Raw genomic sequence first — 16,091 nt, 5'->3', positions numbered from 1 at the left:
GGACCCCCTTTTCCCCTGGCAGGAAGACTTCTCCCATTCTGGCAGCATATCTCCCTCTGGTTGGAAGCACACCATCCTCTCTAACAGCACTACCCCCTCTGGCAGAACAAGTTCTCCCAGCAGCAGCACATTTTCCCCTCTCTTGTAGCACACCTTCCACTGTAGCAGTAACACCTATTTCCTCTGGTACAATGATTCCTCCCATCCTGGCAGCACATCTCCCTCTATTTGGCAGCACACCTCCCTCTCTAGCACGACCCCCTTTTCCTCTCACAGAACATCTCATCTCATTCTGACTGCACATATACCCTTTATGGCTGCACTGCCCTCCCTCTAGTAGAAATATAATGTCTTTAAAAGAAGCAGAACATCTCCCTTTCTTGCAGAGCATCTTTCTTTTTTTGGTAGCAGTTCTCCTCCTCTGGCAGAATGACACATCCTGTTTTGGCAGCACACCTCCCGCTCTCTGGCAGCACATCTCCCCCTGTTTGACAGCATACTCCCTCCTTAACAGGACCACCCTTTTTTCTGGCAGAATAGCTTTTCTCATTGTAGATCTCTCTCTCTCTTTAGCAGCACGACTCCCTTTCTAGTAGGACCCTCTATTCCTCAGGCAGCCCATCTTCCTCTGTTTGGCAGCAAACCCCCCTTTCCTCTGGCACAATGACTCCTCCCATTCTGCAGCACATTATTTTTCATTGGACAGAACGGAGCATATCCACGCAGGTTTGCAGGGAACTAGATTGAATGAACCTCAATCTTACTTGTAGGCTAAACACATTGGTAGTATCTCACATTACATACAAAGATTCTACATACACTGAACGATCACATCATTAGGAACACCTGCCCAATTACGGGTTGGTCCACCTCTTTGGGTGATCACAGCTCTCAGATGTCAAGCAACAGATTCCACAAGTTGACAAACATCCTCCATCCACTACTCGCCCCAGGCCCTCTGCAGCAGCTCCAGCAATGCACATTTTGTGGATAAGTGGGTGCAGATCTCTTTCCAGCAGATCCCAAACATGTGCAATGGGGTTACAGTCCGCTGAGTTTGGGGGCCAAAGCAGTGTGGAGAATTCATTGTCGTGTCCCTCCAGCCACTCCAAAGTGATCTGAACTCAATTGCATGGAGAAATGTCCTGCGGAAAGATGGCACTGTGATTGGGGAAGACTTCCTGAAGATATGGGTGCAGATATGGGGCAGAAGCTCAGCTAACAGGCCCCTGTAGTGCTCACCATTCGAGGATTGTGGTATAATGCCCAATGGTCCTAGACCATGCCAGGAAAACGCTACCCAGACCATCACACCACCACCTCTAGCCTATTGAACCCCAACAGTGCACCCATGGGATACACCATATGCAGACCTTGCTATCTATATGGTTTGGCAAGAAACTCGCTAACTTCAGACAACCTTCCCTCCAAAAGCCGTTTGACGGTCCAAACGTCGCTGCTATTTTTACTGAAGATGGAAGAATAAAGGTTTCTTTGAATTCTATGCTCCAGATTCCTGCTGCCGTTTATATTTATTTCTGTGGAATGTGTCCAAGGTCCATTGACATCGTCCTGGGCCTGTGTGAGGCAATGTTGGTGATGACATGGAGTCATCGGAGCACCTTTTTGGTCTTCAGCTATTGCATCCCAGTCAATGCAAGGTCCACCATATGGTCAATGTGGAAATTTGTCTAACTTCCTTGCTGTTATACTGCTGGGTCAGTTAGTCCAACGTGGCATGTCGCTGCTGAAATACCTTATATGCCACCTGATTCTTGCTTCTAGGATCAACTACACATGGCCTGCTCCTGTGTGATCATCTGTTGGATGTCTGTAAATGGTTCAACCAGTCTTGGTACTCATGATACCGTGATTTGGGAACAACCAACAAGTGCGACTGTCTCAGAAGTACTGGCACCGCACCTCCGGGCACCAACAATCTGCCAGCGGTCAAAGTCACTCAAGTCACCATGATTATCCATGACTGCCAAATGTGGGCTTCTGCTGTATGGAGGAGAGTTCAGCACATCCTCTGGGGGCGGATCGTGACGCGGCCATCATGTCATACCGCGTTACTGATGACAAGACGTCATACTCCAGCTGTTCCTCATGCAGCGATCATTCAGCATATATTGAGCATTAAAAGAGGTTCTGTATCAGCTGCAGTATACATTGTCATATACCGTACGGTATATTGCTCCACCTTGTAGAACGTCTTTGAGAGGTGAAGACCATTAATTGTCACTCGTCAGACTTTGTGATTGACATGAAGCCTCCTCTTCTCAAAGAGGTTTTGCATCAGTTTAGACAACATCTTACCAAGAAGCCGACATATTCCTTGCATCCAACCGCGCACATGAATTCCGTAAGTGTGTTAGAAGTAATTGTACACCCGCAGCTTCATGCTTCTTTGTGTCTATTGAGCTCCTCTGTGCTTTGTAATATACCTATAATTTACAATAGAGGTAAAAATATCCTATATAACTACACCAGCATAATATATTTAACAAGAGGCGTAGGGGGAAGGCAACCGGGGAAGTCAACCGTATCAACCAATCAGCAGCCAGGCTTTTATTGGGCTTGCACAATTGAAACTAATGTAAAGTGAAGGGTCATTATTGCTCCTATGTTAGACATTAACCTACTTGACTATCACTAAACACATCGCCTGGATGTTACCGAGTATCTCTACAAGTATGATAGAAATAGCCGGAGCTCAGTGGGATTTATGCTAATTGACAATTGCAGATTTAATTGCCTTTGTTATCTTTGGGGCAGCACAAAGCTCCTTGTGTTATCTATTGTATCAGCCTTGATTCCCTGCCAATTGCATCTTTGATTTATGGCCTTAACAAACTGTGATGAATCGCCGCACCATGGATCAAATATTAAGATTAAATCAACGGTTGGGGTTCTTTAACCTCTGGGAATAGGAAGCAACAGACCGCATAGGGAAAGGGGCTAGGGACTGGGGGGCGAGAAGGTTCTAGAAAGGGTTAACAGAAGAAGCGACAAAGGGAGGGGTTTGGGAGAAGGAAGTGTAGAGAGGAAGGGGAGGAGTCGGCAGTCCACGAGGAGAAGAGCCAGAGAGAAGACGTGTGGACCCACGCTACCTTGGATTACAATTTGGAATACAATTTAAAACAAGGATCTCACTTTGTGGATCGAAGGTACGGATCCTACAGTTCCAGAAGACCTGACAGCCCGTGAGGGAAGCCGCGGCAAGCAAGTACGAAGTCCCAAGAAAGGAAGCTGCAAGCAAGGACCGAAGACCCAAGACAGAGGACGCTGAAGAGAAGGAAGGAAGACCCAAGAGTGAGGTTGCTGCGATTAAGGATCGAAGTCCCAAGACAGAAGAAGTGGTACAGGCGGCATGGAGCAACTGATGCAGCAAATAAAGGACGCCGTGGCCAGTCAAGGACCGCAATGGCTGCTGCAGATGGCCGCGGAGGTAAGCGCCGCATCATCGGGAGAAGCCCCCCCGGACAGGAATATTCCGGAGCCGGTACCCGCTCCGGAGCCCCGTGGGAGACCCATGAGAGGACGCCTCCCCCCTGCCAAGCTGAGCCCAAGTCCGGCCGCGAAGAAGGGGGGAAGAGGAGGGAGCCCGGCAAGCAGAAGATCTGGTGGGAGCGTTTTGGCGCGGTCGCAGCGCAAAGGGCAGAGGAGCAGTCGGGGCGCACGTGGGAGCGGCGCCGAAGCGCCGCGCATGGACGAATCGGGACTTACCGGGATGTCGGCGATCGGCGGTGGTAAGTCCAGCGCGGGTGGGGGGTCCCCTGCGGCTGTCCGACAGGCGGCTGGGGTGCAGCCGCCGCAAACTGTGAGTGGAGTCGGTGGAGGGCGGAGGGATCCGCGGCCGGGAAGTAGTCCCGGCGGAGAAGTGCTACTTTACGGCAGGAGCAGCGGGGGCTATGGGAGCGAGTCCCTGTACAGCCCGGAGCCGGAGGTGCCGTGGAGGAGCACGCAAAGGGGCCGAACGGCCGCCGGAGGAGCCGTTGAAAGCGCGCGCACGGTGCTTAGGAGCGGGGGGGTGGAAAGGGGGAGGGGGGGGAGAGAGAGTAGTGCGGGTAGCAGCAGCAGCAGCGCAGAGCAGGCTGTTCGCGGGCTTTCTCACCCAATGCAGCGGGACGTAGCGTCCCAGGCAGAGGGGGCTGTTAGTAAGCGACACAGGGTATATGCAGCGGGTAGGCATAGAGCGCCTTATGGGGGGGTACATGTGAGAGAGAATGCCTACCATCAGAGTACCTCTCACAGGAACGTTAGGGAGGAGGGGGCGGAGCTGGGTATGCAAGTCAGGAGGGAGCGAGTTTTGCCAGGGCCAGCCGCATCGGGCGGGGGAAGGGGGGGTAGGTGCGCACAATCTAGCTCTTCGGCGCCATCTTCAGGCGATGAATGCGCAAGCTGCGGGAGAACCCCGCGTGCGGGGCTGCACAATCGTACAGAAGCGGGTCGGGACACCAGCGGGCGTAGCAGCCAAGCAGTGGAGGCTTGGGCTCCGCGGTCCACATTTCATGTATTCCCGGCTTCTTCCGCAGATAGTATGCGAGCCGGTCGTAGTAGCAGGCATCGCGAAGCGATTGCAGCCTGCGGGGCTTCAGACGTACGGAGCCCTAAAAGCCGTGGTGTCGCTCACGATAGAGTTCAGGTACGACACGCGGCCCAAAGCCCAATGGTCTACAGAATGAGACCACCCGCCCCCGTGTATCCCTTGGCAAGACCGGAGGACAGCAGAGCGGGTGAGTCAACATGTGCAAAAGTATGGGGCACTGCATCGCCCGGTGATAACGATTTTATGGTAGCGCTAAAGGCGCTGGTTAAGCAATTTGATAAAGAAGGACTACCAGTGTCCTATGTGCATCCAGGGAGTCAAGGCTCGCCTGAGGTTGGTTTGGTGGCTCACGCACCCGGGGCTTCGTCCGTAGAGGCGAGCGGGGCAAGCGAAGAGCTTGGAAAAGGTGGTTTGCGGTTTGCAGATTCATTATTCTGTGGTGTGGCTCCGCTGGGCGTTGGCCTCGCGGAAGAGGTTTTGGAGAAAATAAGGAATGGTGTGTATGTGGACATCTGGTCATTGTTGTCTGTGGAACATGTCGCCGTGGATAAAGAGCGTTTTTCGGAGCGTGGCGTCGACAAAAAACCGAGAATCGCTAAAACCTTCAGTAATTGGTTGCAAGCGATTCTGATCTTAGCACATGTGGTTTGTCAGCAGTATCCGCAAAAAGGTCCGGAACTGCTGATATACATCAACACGATACACAGCGCCTACAAGCTGCACGGAGGTGCGGCTTGGTGGCGTTATGACGAAGATTTTCGTTGGCGCATTTCCGGGGTGAAGAATGTCAGTTGGGCCACTAAGGCGACTGACGCTTGGATTCAATTAATCTTGGCACAAAAACCTACCAAATCGTTTTTTCCAGGAACCACCACAGGAGCCAGCTCGGGACAGCAGGCGCCTGTGGTGCACAAGCCATCGGGTTCCTGCTGGGCGTTCAATGAAGGTCATTGTCGGTTCCTCGCGTCATGTAAATTTCGGCACGAGTGTTCCTTCTGCGGAGGAGCACACGCAGCAGTGCGTTGCTTCAGACGCCAGAAGACATCGTCGGTTGCAAGCGTGCCCGCGGCTGGGAACATCCCCAGTGAGCGTACAGTACCTGGATTGGTGGTTCGCCAGGTATCACAGGAAGCAGGAGGCAAGACTGCTTAGAGCGGGGTTTACCTCTGGCTTCCCGATCCCCCACATCTCGGGTTCGGCGCTTACACTTAGCCCCAATTTAAAATCGGCTCGCGACAACAAGAGCTTGGTGATGGATAAGCTGCTTAAGGAAGTGGAACTGGGTCGCATGGCGGGTCCTTTCAGGGAGCCGCCGTTCGAGAATTTGCGAGTTTCTCCATTGGGCCTGGTCCCAAAAAGGGAACCTGGCAAGTTCCGGCTTATCCATCATCTGTCTTTCCCAACAGGTGACTCGGTCAATGATGGGATCGCAAAAGAGCAAACTGCGGTGTCATACACGTCGTTCGACAGGGCGGTAGAACTGGTAAGGCAGGCGGGTCCCGGAGCATTGCTGGCCAAGGCGGATATTGAATCGGCTTTCCGGCTGCTCCCGGTTCACCCGGACTGTTTTCACCTTTTGGGTTGCCGGATTGACGGGTTGTTTTTTGTGGATCTGTGCCTGCCCATGGGTTGCTCCATCTCGTGCTACTATTTCGAGGTTTTCAGTTCCTTTTTGGAATGGATGTTGAGATTCGAGACGGGCATCTCATCGGCACTGCACTATTTAGATGATTTCCTGTTCGTTGGTCCAGCAGGGTCAGAGATATGCGGTTTGCTACTTGCGTCATTTCAGGCTCTGATGGAAAAGGCGGGGGTTCCGTTGTCGCGGGAAAAGACGGTCGGTCCTTTGTCGTGCCTCACCTTTTTGGGTATAGAGATAGACTCTTGCGAGATGGTTTTTCGGTTGCCAGAGGATAAAGTCCTTAGATTGCGGCAAGTGGTGGAGACGGTTGGCGGTTCGCGAAAAGCTACACTGCATCAGTTTCAGGTTTTGACGGGCTTGTTGAATTTTGCTTGTAGGGTCATTCCTATGGGCCGCCCGTTTGCCAGGCGCTTGTCGCTGGCCACGGCGGGGGTCAAAGAAAAGCATCATTTCATAAGAGTTACAAAAGGAATCCGAGCAGACCTGCACGTGTGGCGGATTTTTCTCCAGGCTTTCAATGGTCAGGTGATCTGCCAATCGGCGGAACTGACGAACGAGAGCCTGTCCCTTTTCTCGGACGCGTCGGGTGCATACGGTTTCGGAATAATACTGGAAAACAGTTGGTGTAACGCTCCTTGGCCTGGGGAGTGGGTGTCCAGACGTTGGGTTAAAAACATTGCGTTGCTGGAAATTTTTCCCCTGTTGGTGGCCATGGAAATTTGGGGAGCGAGATTGAAGGACAAAAACATATGTTTTTGGTCGGATAATCAGACGGTGGTGAGAGCTGTGAACAAGCAGTCTTCCTCGTCTGGTTTGGTTTTGGCGGTCCTTCGTCAATTGGTTTTGAGGTGTTTGCTATGCAACGTAAAATTAAAGGCGAGACACGTGCCAGGTATATTTAATAAAACTGCTGACGCTCTTTCTCGTTTCCAGATGGAGAGTTTCAGGGAGCTGCACCCGACGGCGGACGTCGAGGGGGTACGTTGCCCGGCTTTCTTGTGGGGGATGGTAGAAGAGAGCTCCTAATGCTGATTCGCAGCTCAGTTGCGGAATCGACATGGAGGCGGTACAGCAATATCTGGACAGCATGGATAGCGACAGCGGGGGGGGTATTTCCCGACGAAGAGAAGGCGAGATCGGTGACGCTAGATACGCTAACGGACTTGCGGAAACGGGGCGCGTCGGCGGACGCGGCGCGGAAGCACCTCACGGCGATCGCATTTTTGCTTAAGCTTCATGGCGCTCGCGATGTCACAAAAGACTTCGTTTTTGGACAGATAATCAAAGGTTGGAGGAAAGAGAAGTCGTCTAGAGACGGTAGACGACCTATAACTTTTGAATTATTGGGTGCAATGTTGGAAAGCTTGGATTTGGTCTGCAGTAACGAGCAGGAGGTAAGTTTGTTCCGGGCAGCTTTTTCATTGGCCTTTTTTGCGGCGCTGCGGCTGGGGGAGCTAGTATCCCCCAGCAGGACTAGACAGGGCGGCCTGCTTTTTGCAGACGCCCTCGTCGGCGAGCAGGATGTGAAGCTATGCATCAGGAAGTCCAAGACGGACGTCTATGGCGCAGGCGAATGGCTGCGCATAGCAGCCATAGGGTCAGCATGCTGCCCTGTGACTCTGCTGAGGGATTTCATAAAAACGCATAGAGGAGCGGGTCCTCTGTTAGCGCACGCGTCAGGCTCCCCGCTGACGAAGTTTCAGTTCAGGGCAGTCATGCGCGCATGCTTGGCTAAGCTAGGTTTTGAGCCAGGTGAGTTCGGAACACACTCGTTTCGGATTGGCGCGGCGACGTCAGCTTTTGCGTGCGGACTTAAGGGAGAAGAGGTGAAGAGGGTGGGCCGGTGGAGGTCGGAGGCCTACAGGTCTTATGTTCGACCGGATCTAAGAGTTTTGTAAAACTTAGGTAATAAGTTAGTTTGGTTGGTTTTTCTTTTTGTTTTTTCTTTACAGTAGCAGGATGGACGGTTTGGTTGGTCGGCCATTCATATATCTATTGGGCCGAGAGGAGAGCGAGGGCTCGGCCCATGGGGGCGAACTTGGGTCTACAAGAAACGCAAGTGCGATGGCACGGTATCAGGGGTTTGCACTGGGCCAGGCTGCTACGTGAAGTCCTGTATATCAGCAGGTGGTCTCCGGAAAGGGTAATTCTGGTGATTCATGCCGGAGGCAATGATTTAGGGAAAATGAAAGTAGCAGAGCTAACGGCACTTATAAAAGAGGATATGGTGCGTTTCAAAGAGTTTTTTAAGGATGTTATATTGGTATGGTCGGACATCGTGGCGAGGAGATTCTGGCGGGAAGCAAGAGACGCGGAGGCTATCGAGAAGGTGAGAAGAAGTATTAACTTCAAGATGTCAAAATTCGTTAAATCTTTAGGCGGAGTGGCGGTAAGACATTGGGAGCTGGAGAGGAGGGAGCCGGGGATGTTGAGGTGCGATGGAGTGCACCTCAGCGACATTGGGATGGATACTTTCCTGTCAGGATTGCAGGACGGGGTGGAGGCGGCGTTGTCGCTGGCATGTGGGGGGCGGAATGCAGCGTACACGCTGCATCCTTCGTGGCGTTAGTTGGACTTTCCATGCCAGCGGAAAAGGAAGGCGTTTACAGGCCGTTTAGGGGCTTTCTCACGCCTGGTGCTGTTTCTTGGACTTTGACTTGTTACAAGACTTTTAGGCATGGGAAGAGTTAGGAGAAAAATTAATAACGTTTTCAGTTAATAAAAGTTAATAAAGCTGTGGCCTTCCCACAAAAGTTTACGCCAGCAAGGTATATTGTGTGTTTATTATTATGTTGCGCCGTTACTATTGAATATGTTATTATTACATTGGAGCAAGTTATAAGGTAAGAGGTAGTCCCCCCAGTCTAGGAAGCAACAGACCGCATAGGGAAAGGGGCTAGGGACTGGGGGGCGAGAAGGTTCTAGAAAGGGTTAACAGAAGAAGCGACAAAGGGAGGGGTTTGGGAGAAGGAAGTGTAGAGAGGAAGGGGAGGAGTCGGCAGTCCACGAGGAGAAGAGCCAGAGAGAAGACGCCCGCCCGCCCGCCCTCTGGTCAGAGGGGGAGGAAGTGTTTAGCAATTTATGCGGAAGGATTTTCACTGCGTTTCAAGTCGTCACAGCTGTTTGGCGTTAGTTGGACTTTCCATGCCAGCGGAAAAGGAAGGCGTTTACAGGCCGTTTAGGGGCTTTCTCACGCCTGGTGCTGTTTCTTGGACTTTGACTTGTTACAAGACTTTTAGGCATGGGAAGAGTTAGGAGAAAAATTAATAACGTTTTCAGTTAATAAAAGTTAATAAAGCTGTGGCCTTCCCACAAAAGTTTACGCCAGCAAGGTATATTGTGTGTTTATTATTATGTTGCGCCGTTACTATTGAATATGTTATTATTACATTGGAGCAAGTTATAAGGTAAGAGGTAGTCCCCCCAGTCCCAGCGAGACAAATAGGATGCAAGAAAGTGGTGTATTGTGCTAGTTACAATAAAGAGCAGGAACACAATGGGCGAGCGAAGATCTCGATCACCCGGAATAATCTGCATATACATGAATCGGGGCCTTCCTGCCGGATACATTCAGCGTTACATTGTAGCCACTCTTCACAGTCCTAACGCATACATGAATGGCGTCCAGCAATGATTGTCCTCCCCGCCCGCAGAGGACTAACACTGTCGTTGCCTGAATCTGCTGTATTTACACACTTTTTGTTACAATGTCTTTATATGATGTTAACGACCCGTTATCTGTACAACCACTGAGGGAAATCCTGAAATCTTATGGTTACATAAATGTAACCCCCCTAACACCAATACGCCGTCCATCTTTGACTTTATAACCCCATTCAGTGTTTTTGAGTAGGTGTCTATTAGCATGGCACATCCTGACTTGGCAATCTTTGCCCACTTTTTTTTTTGCTCCAAATCTGTCAGATTGCGAGGGCATCCCAGGTGTAGCGCCCTCTTCAGGTCAACTCACAGATCTTCAATGGGATTCTGCTCTGGGCTCTGGCTGGGCCATTCTAAAACTCTGACCATCTTCTGATGAAGCCATTCTGTGGGGTTGATTTGAAGATATGCTTTGGGCCATCATGCTGGAAGGTGAATTTTCTCTTCATCTTCAGGTTTTCTGCTACAATGGGCTGATATTTGGAACAGATCATAACTCCCTCCACGTTGACTAAAGCCTCATTTTCAACCGTGGAAAAGCGACCCCAAAGCCTAATGCTGCCTCCGCCATCTTCACTGCGGGCCCGGTGTTCTTCTGGTGATGCACGGTGTTGGCTGTCTCATCAGACCATGACACGTTCTCCCGCAGACTTCCGTTAGACTTGATGTAGGTTTAGGCAAAGCATAGCCGGGCTTGAATGTTTTTCTTTATAAGGCCTCCGTCTTGCCCCCCCCCCCCAGCCCAGACATATGAAGAAGACGGGAGATGGTTGTCACATGCTCTACACAAGCGGTACTTGCCAGAAATTCCTGCAGCTCCTTTGATGTTCATCAATTTTTGAAGGACATCCAGCTCTTGGTGATGCCACTGTTGTGTCAGATGTAATCCACTCTTCATGACCATCTTCACTGTCTTCCTTGGTAGATGTAATGCCTTGGAAATACTTTGGTCCCCTTCCCCGGACTGACACCTTTCAACAGTCATATCGCTTTGATGTTCTGTAAGATCTTTACCGACCAACTAAGAAAATGTCAGGAAATCCTCCTAGAAGAACCAAACTTTATATGGGGGAACCAGAATCCCCGTAAATAATGGCAGCGGAGTGCAGATTACTATCTAATATGAGTTTAAATGTGATTGGCTAATTCTGAACACAACCACATCCCCAAATATAAGAGGGTGTGAACACTTCTGCAACCACATTATTTTAGTTCAGTGACTTTTATTCTTCAGTTTGTTTTCCAGTGGGATTGTACAGATAACGGGTCACACTGAGGGGAAGATTGTACAGATAACGGGTCACACTGAGGGGGAGATTGTACAGATAACGGGTCACACTGAGGGGGAGATTGTACAGATAACGGGTCACACTGAGGGGGAGATTGTACAGATAACGGGTCACACTGAGGGGGAGATTGTACAGATAACGGGTCACACTGAGGGGGAGATTGTACAGATAACGGGTCACACTGAGGGGGAGATTGTACAGATAACGGGTCACACTGAGGGGGAGATTGTACAGATAACGGGTCACACTGAGGGGGAGATTGTACAGATAACGGGTCACACTGAGGGGGAGATTGTACAGATAACGGGTCACACTGAGGGGGAGATTGTACAGATAACGGGTCACACTGAGGGGGAGATTGTACAGATAACGGGTCACACTGAGGGGGAGATTGTACAGATAACGGGTCACACTGAGGGGGAGATTGTACAGATAACGGGTCACACTGAGGGGGAGATTGTACAGATAACGGGTAACACTGAGGGGGAGATTGTACAGATAACGGGTCACACTGAGGGGGAGATTGTACAGATAACGGGTCACACTGAGGGGGAAATTGTACAGATAACAGGTCACACTGAGGGGGAAATTGTACAGACAACGGGTCACACTGAGGGGGAAATTCTACAGATAACGGGTCACACTGAGGGGGAGATTGTACAGATAACAGGTCACACTGAGGGGGAAATTGTACAGATAATGGGTCACACTGAGGGGGAAATTGTACAAATAACGGGCCACACTGAGGGGGAAATTGTACAGATAACGGGTCACACTGAGGGGGAGATTGTACAGATAACGGGTCACACTGAGGGGGAAATACATCGGCAGGGATTCATCCTCGTCAGACTTTTGAATATGGCATTTGGACAGGGATGTGTAGACTTTTTATTTCCACTGTATCTATCTAACTGGATGATTTCAACCAAAACAATCTTTCTTTGGGTGAAATCTAACAGTGGACGATCCTCTTAGCTCACCAATGCTACACCGTCACTGTCCGGAAAGAAGCCAGCCACATCTGAAATTCTCATCCAATAGTTCCACAGTGAAAGTTCATCCATTGCCCAGTGTTGTTGAATGATCACCGATAAAGGGACGGTGGTGCAAGTGCCCGGACACAATGTAGCGGATGAAGTATACAAAGTGTAAAGCGTTTATTGAATATTCATGAGTATGCAACTGAACTCTCACCTTCACGTTTTTAGACGCTGTGTACATTTAAAGGGGTATTTCAGGCGTTTTGAACTGATGACCCATTCACTGGATAACATAGTATGTTATTCTGACAATGTCCATCTAGTTCAGCCTGTTTTAACCTCATCCTTGTTGGTCCAGAGGAAGGCAAGAAAAAAACCCAGCGGGCCAATTAGCTCCTATGGAGGAAAGCATTTCCGTCCTGCCTCCATAATGGCAGTAATCCCTGGATCAACATTTGAGATCAACAAGCCCAACGGTCACCTAATGTCTATATCCTGTAATATCGTAGCCTGGATAGGCCATCAATAGCTGATAGATGGAGGTCCTAAGCTGCAGACCTCCGTCCATCCTGATGACCTATCCAGAGGATGGATCATAAGTTTAAAGAGCTCGGGGGCTCTACTCTCTGCTCACACGCTCCGGTTCTTTGTCGTTGGCAATATGCCTCCACCAGCTCAGGGCCGTTGTGATCCTGCTCTCTCCTGGCTCCAAGCAGTACAGATCCCAGTTCTCAAAGTCTTCACTCATGTACCAGCTCAGCTCACTATGCAGTAGAACATTGCTTTTTTTTTATATTCAGAGCACCAACCAATTCACAAATGTCCAGTGAGCATGCTCAGTTCCGCTATGCCAAATTTTGGCGCACACTGTGAGTTTGGTGCAATTTCTGACCCATCTTTCTTACTATACTTCTATGGCAATGACTACACATTAGTGTGGATTATGCATAACATTTACTGTATGGTCTGTTTAAACAATGGTCATTATAGAGTAAAATGTATATGCTGGCCAAATTAGCACTTCCTAGACAATTGTTCATTCTATGTTTTTTGAACCATCAATCTACTTCTCTTTTATATGTGTGACCATCGTAAAACGGGCCACATACATTAGATTGTATGGAGGTGTCCGGTCTGTTGGGTTTCAGCATGCCCGATTCTTTTGTTCTGGGGGCAGATAGGTGCCGCTAGAGTGTCTGGCAACGGCATACTCCTTTTTCCCTATTCAGAATGCATGATGAGCTTGTATGTGTATGGGGGCAAATTGGGGTAAATAGCTACTGGATGAATGAGTGCTCAGCTGGAGGCCACGCCATATATATGGCCATCTTAGGTAACAAGATGGGTCATTCTTATTTTCCATTGTATAATAGATAAGAACTGTATTTCTATAGAATACTGTATTGTGGCTGAACACGTACAATACACATGAGGAGTATAATTAATGCGCCTTTCTGTGTTACTCTCCACAGAAAATGCCCAGAAAGTTTTGTTTGTGTGAAGGTCGGCAGAAACCCCAATTATGGTTACACCAGCTTTGATACTTTCGGGTGGGCTTTTCTTTCCCTTTTCCGACTTATGACACAAGACTATTGGGAGAACCTATATCAACAGGTGAGCTCTTAAATTGTGTAGCGCCTTCTTCTATCCAATCATCTCCTCTCACAGTATGGCTAGTATAATTATGTGCACAACCAGCGGTGTTTAGAGCATTATAAAACAACAGCGCCCCTAGTGGTGACTCTCCAATTTTTTTTCCCGGCAGACTCTACGCGCTTCAGGGAAGACATACATGATATTTTTTGTCTTTGTCATCTTCTTGGGTTCATTTTATCTGGTGAACTTGATACTTGCTGTTGTGGCCATGGCTTATGAAGAGCAGAACCAAGCTAGCATTGCCGAGGCCGAGGCAAAGGAGAAGGAGTTTCAACAAGCTATGGAGCAACTAAAGAAAGAACAAGAGGTTAATAGAAATGTACATTATGAGGATTACTAGTCTAATACTTTCATACTAAGTGTTAGTCATGAGTGAACTTTTCAAAAGTCCGGTTCACCCAGTTTGTTAGATTTGGGGGAAATGTTTGGGCTTTTTTGTCTATATTAGTTTGAACTGAACTTGAACTTCTCCAATATCCCTAAAACTAGTGTATAATACCATCTAAAAGCCAGGAGGAAGAAGAAAGAAGGGAAGATAAATGCTTTTTCCTCCTTCCTTCTTTCTCCTCCTTCTTCCTCCTTCTCTTTGTGCTCTTCCTCCTTTTTCTCTCTTCGTTCTTTTTCTCTTTTCTTCCTGCTTCTTCTCTTTTTTTTTCTCTTTTCTTACTGCTTCTTCTAATAAACTTTAGTGGGTTTGGCCAATACAAGCCCACTAAGGTTCAGGTTGATGCTGAACTGAACTTACAGGAAGGTCTGACCTGAAACAGTTGAACTGTTTCGGTTTGCTGAACAATACAATCTATTACCTATTTGGTTTTCAAATTTTTGAAATCATTAGATGCATGAGATTAAAGCCTAGATGGCAGCTGAGATATTATAACAATGATGGACGACTAGTAGTTAATTCCATAGTGCGGTTGAGCTGCGATGTGCCTTCTTATGCAGTGATATGTACGACTGCAAAACTAAGCAGATTTGTCATTTACACTTCCCGGAAAACTGGTTGGACAATGGCGTCAACCCCTGTGGGACTACAGTGAGGGTGAACATGTTATAGAGACAGCCTATGCGGCACTTATTGGCCCCCTTGGAGAAAATATGACCAACCTGGGGTGTCTATATCCTTTATTATAATAGACAAAGCAATCTGTGTAGGAATCCACTGCTGACAAGACCTTATAATGGGAGTAAAGAAGCCTGGAGAAATAGTCCATGGAGCGGGAAAAAGACAAGAAAAGGTGCAAACAAGCACCAAGGTGGCTAGGGGTACAGTAGTGATTACACCTATGGAAAGCTGGTCATATAGTTAGGAGTGCTGTTTTTATTTAAGGGGTAGATGATCGAAAATCAATTCTTTTTGTGTCATCTCTGCTTTTAATGTCCCCTGAGTAGGCACTGGCTCTGAAAGGTCCTGACGGTGGTTCATACAGCTCATGTGAAATGTCACCATTCAGCTCCAAAAGTGCTAAAGAACGAAGAAATCGAAGAAGGAAAAAGAAATCATCCGAAGTTGATGAGTATAATGATGACATAAGGACTAACAGAGGGGAATCTGATGAAGAGTGTGGACGGAAACCGGTAATTGTATGACTATATATATAATACAAGTCCTGTACAGATAGATAGATAGATAGATGTGAGATAGAGAGATATGAGATAGATGGATAGATAGATAGGAGATAGATAGATAGATATGAGATAGAGAGAGAGAGAGATAGATAGATAGGAGAGAGAGAGATAGGAGAGAGAGAGATAGGAGAGAGAGAGATAGGAGAGAGAGAGAGATAGGAGAGAGAGAGATAGGAGAGAGAGAGATAGATAGATAAATAGATAGGAGAGAGATAGATAGATAGATAGATAGGAGAGAGACAGATAGATAGATAGATAGATAGATAGATAGATAGATAGATAGATAGATAGATAGATAGATAGATAGATAGATAGATAGATAGGAGAGAGATAGATAGATGGATATGAGATAGAGATAGATAGATAGGAGAGAGATAGATATGAGAGAGATAGATATGAGAGAGATAGATAGATAGATGGATATGAGATAGATATGAGATAGATAGATATGAGATAGAGAGAGAGAGAGATAGATGGATATGAGATAGAGAGAGAGAGATAGATAGAGAGATAGGAGATAGATAGAGAGATAGGAGAGAGATAGATAGATAGGAGAGAGATAGATAGGAGAGAGATAGATAGATAGGAGAGAGATAGATAGATGGATATAAGATAGAGATAGATAGATATGAGAGAGATAGATAGATATGAGAGAGAGAGATAGATGGATTTGAGATAGATAG

General features: G+C 48.2%; 1 protein-coding gene across 3 annotated transcripts in view; it reads left to right on the top strand.

Moving 5' to 3' along the window:
* LOC136587207 (sodium channel protein type 5 subunit alpha-like) overlaps positions 1 to 16,091 on the top strand; it is a 509,047-nt gene that overhangs the window by 238,378 nt on the left and 254,578 nt on the right. For all 3 annotated transcript variants that reach the window (XM_066585757.1, XM_066585756.1, XM_066585758.1), the window contains 3 exons: positions 13,596 to 13,737; positions 13,889 to 14,086; positions 15,172 to 15,357. In XM_066585757.1, coding sequence (XP_066441854.1) covers positions 13,596 to 13,737; positions 13,889 to 14,086; positions 15,172 to 15,357 — 526 coding nt within the window. The remainder of the gene's footprint in view (positions 1 to 13,595; positions 13,738 to 13,888; positions 14,087 to 15,171; positions 15,358 to 16,091) is intronic.

Source organism: Eleutherodactylus coqui, chromosome 12, assembly GCF_035609145.1.
Source record: "Eleutherodactylus coqui strain aEleCoq1 chromosome 12, aEleCoq1.hap1, whole genome shotgun sequence".
NCBI lineage: Eukaryota > Metazoa > Chordata > Amphibia > Anura > Eleutherodactylidae > Eleutherodactylus > Eleutherodactylus coqui.
Note: the sequence above shows the minus strand (reverse complement) of the source record. Positions and strands in the feature narration are given on the sequence as shown.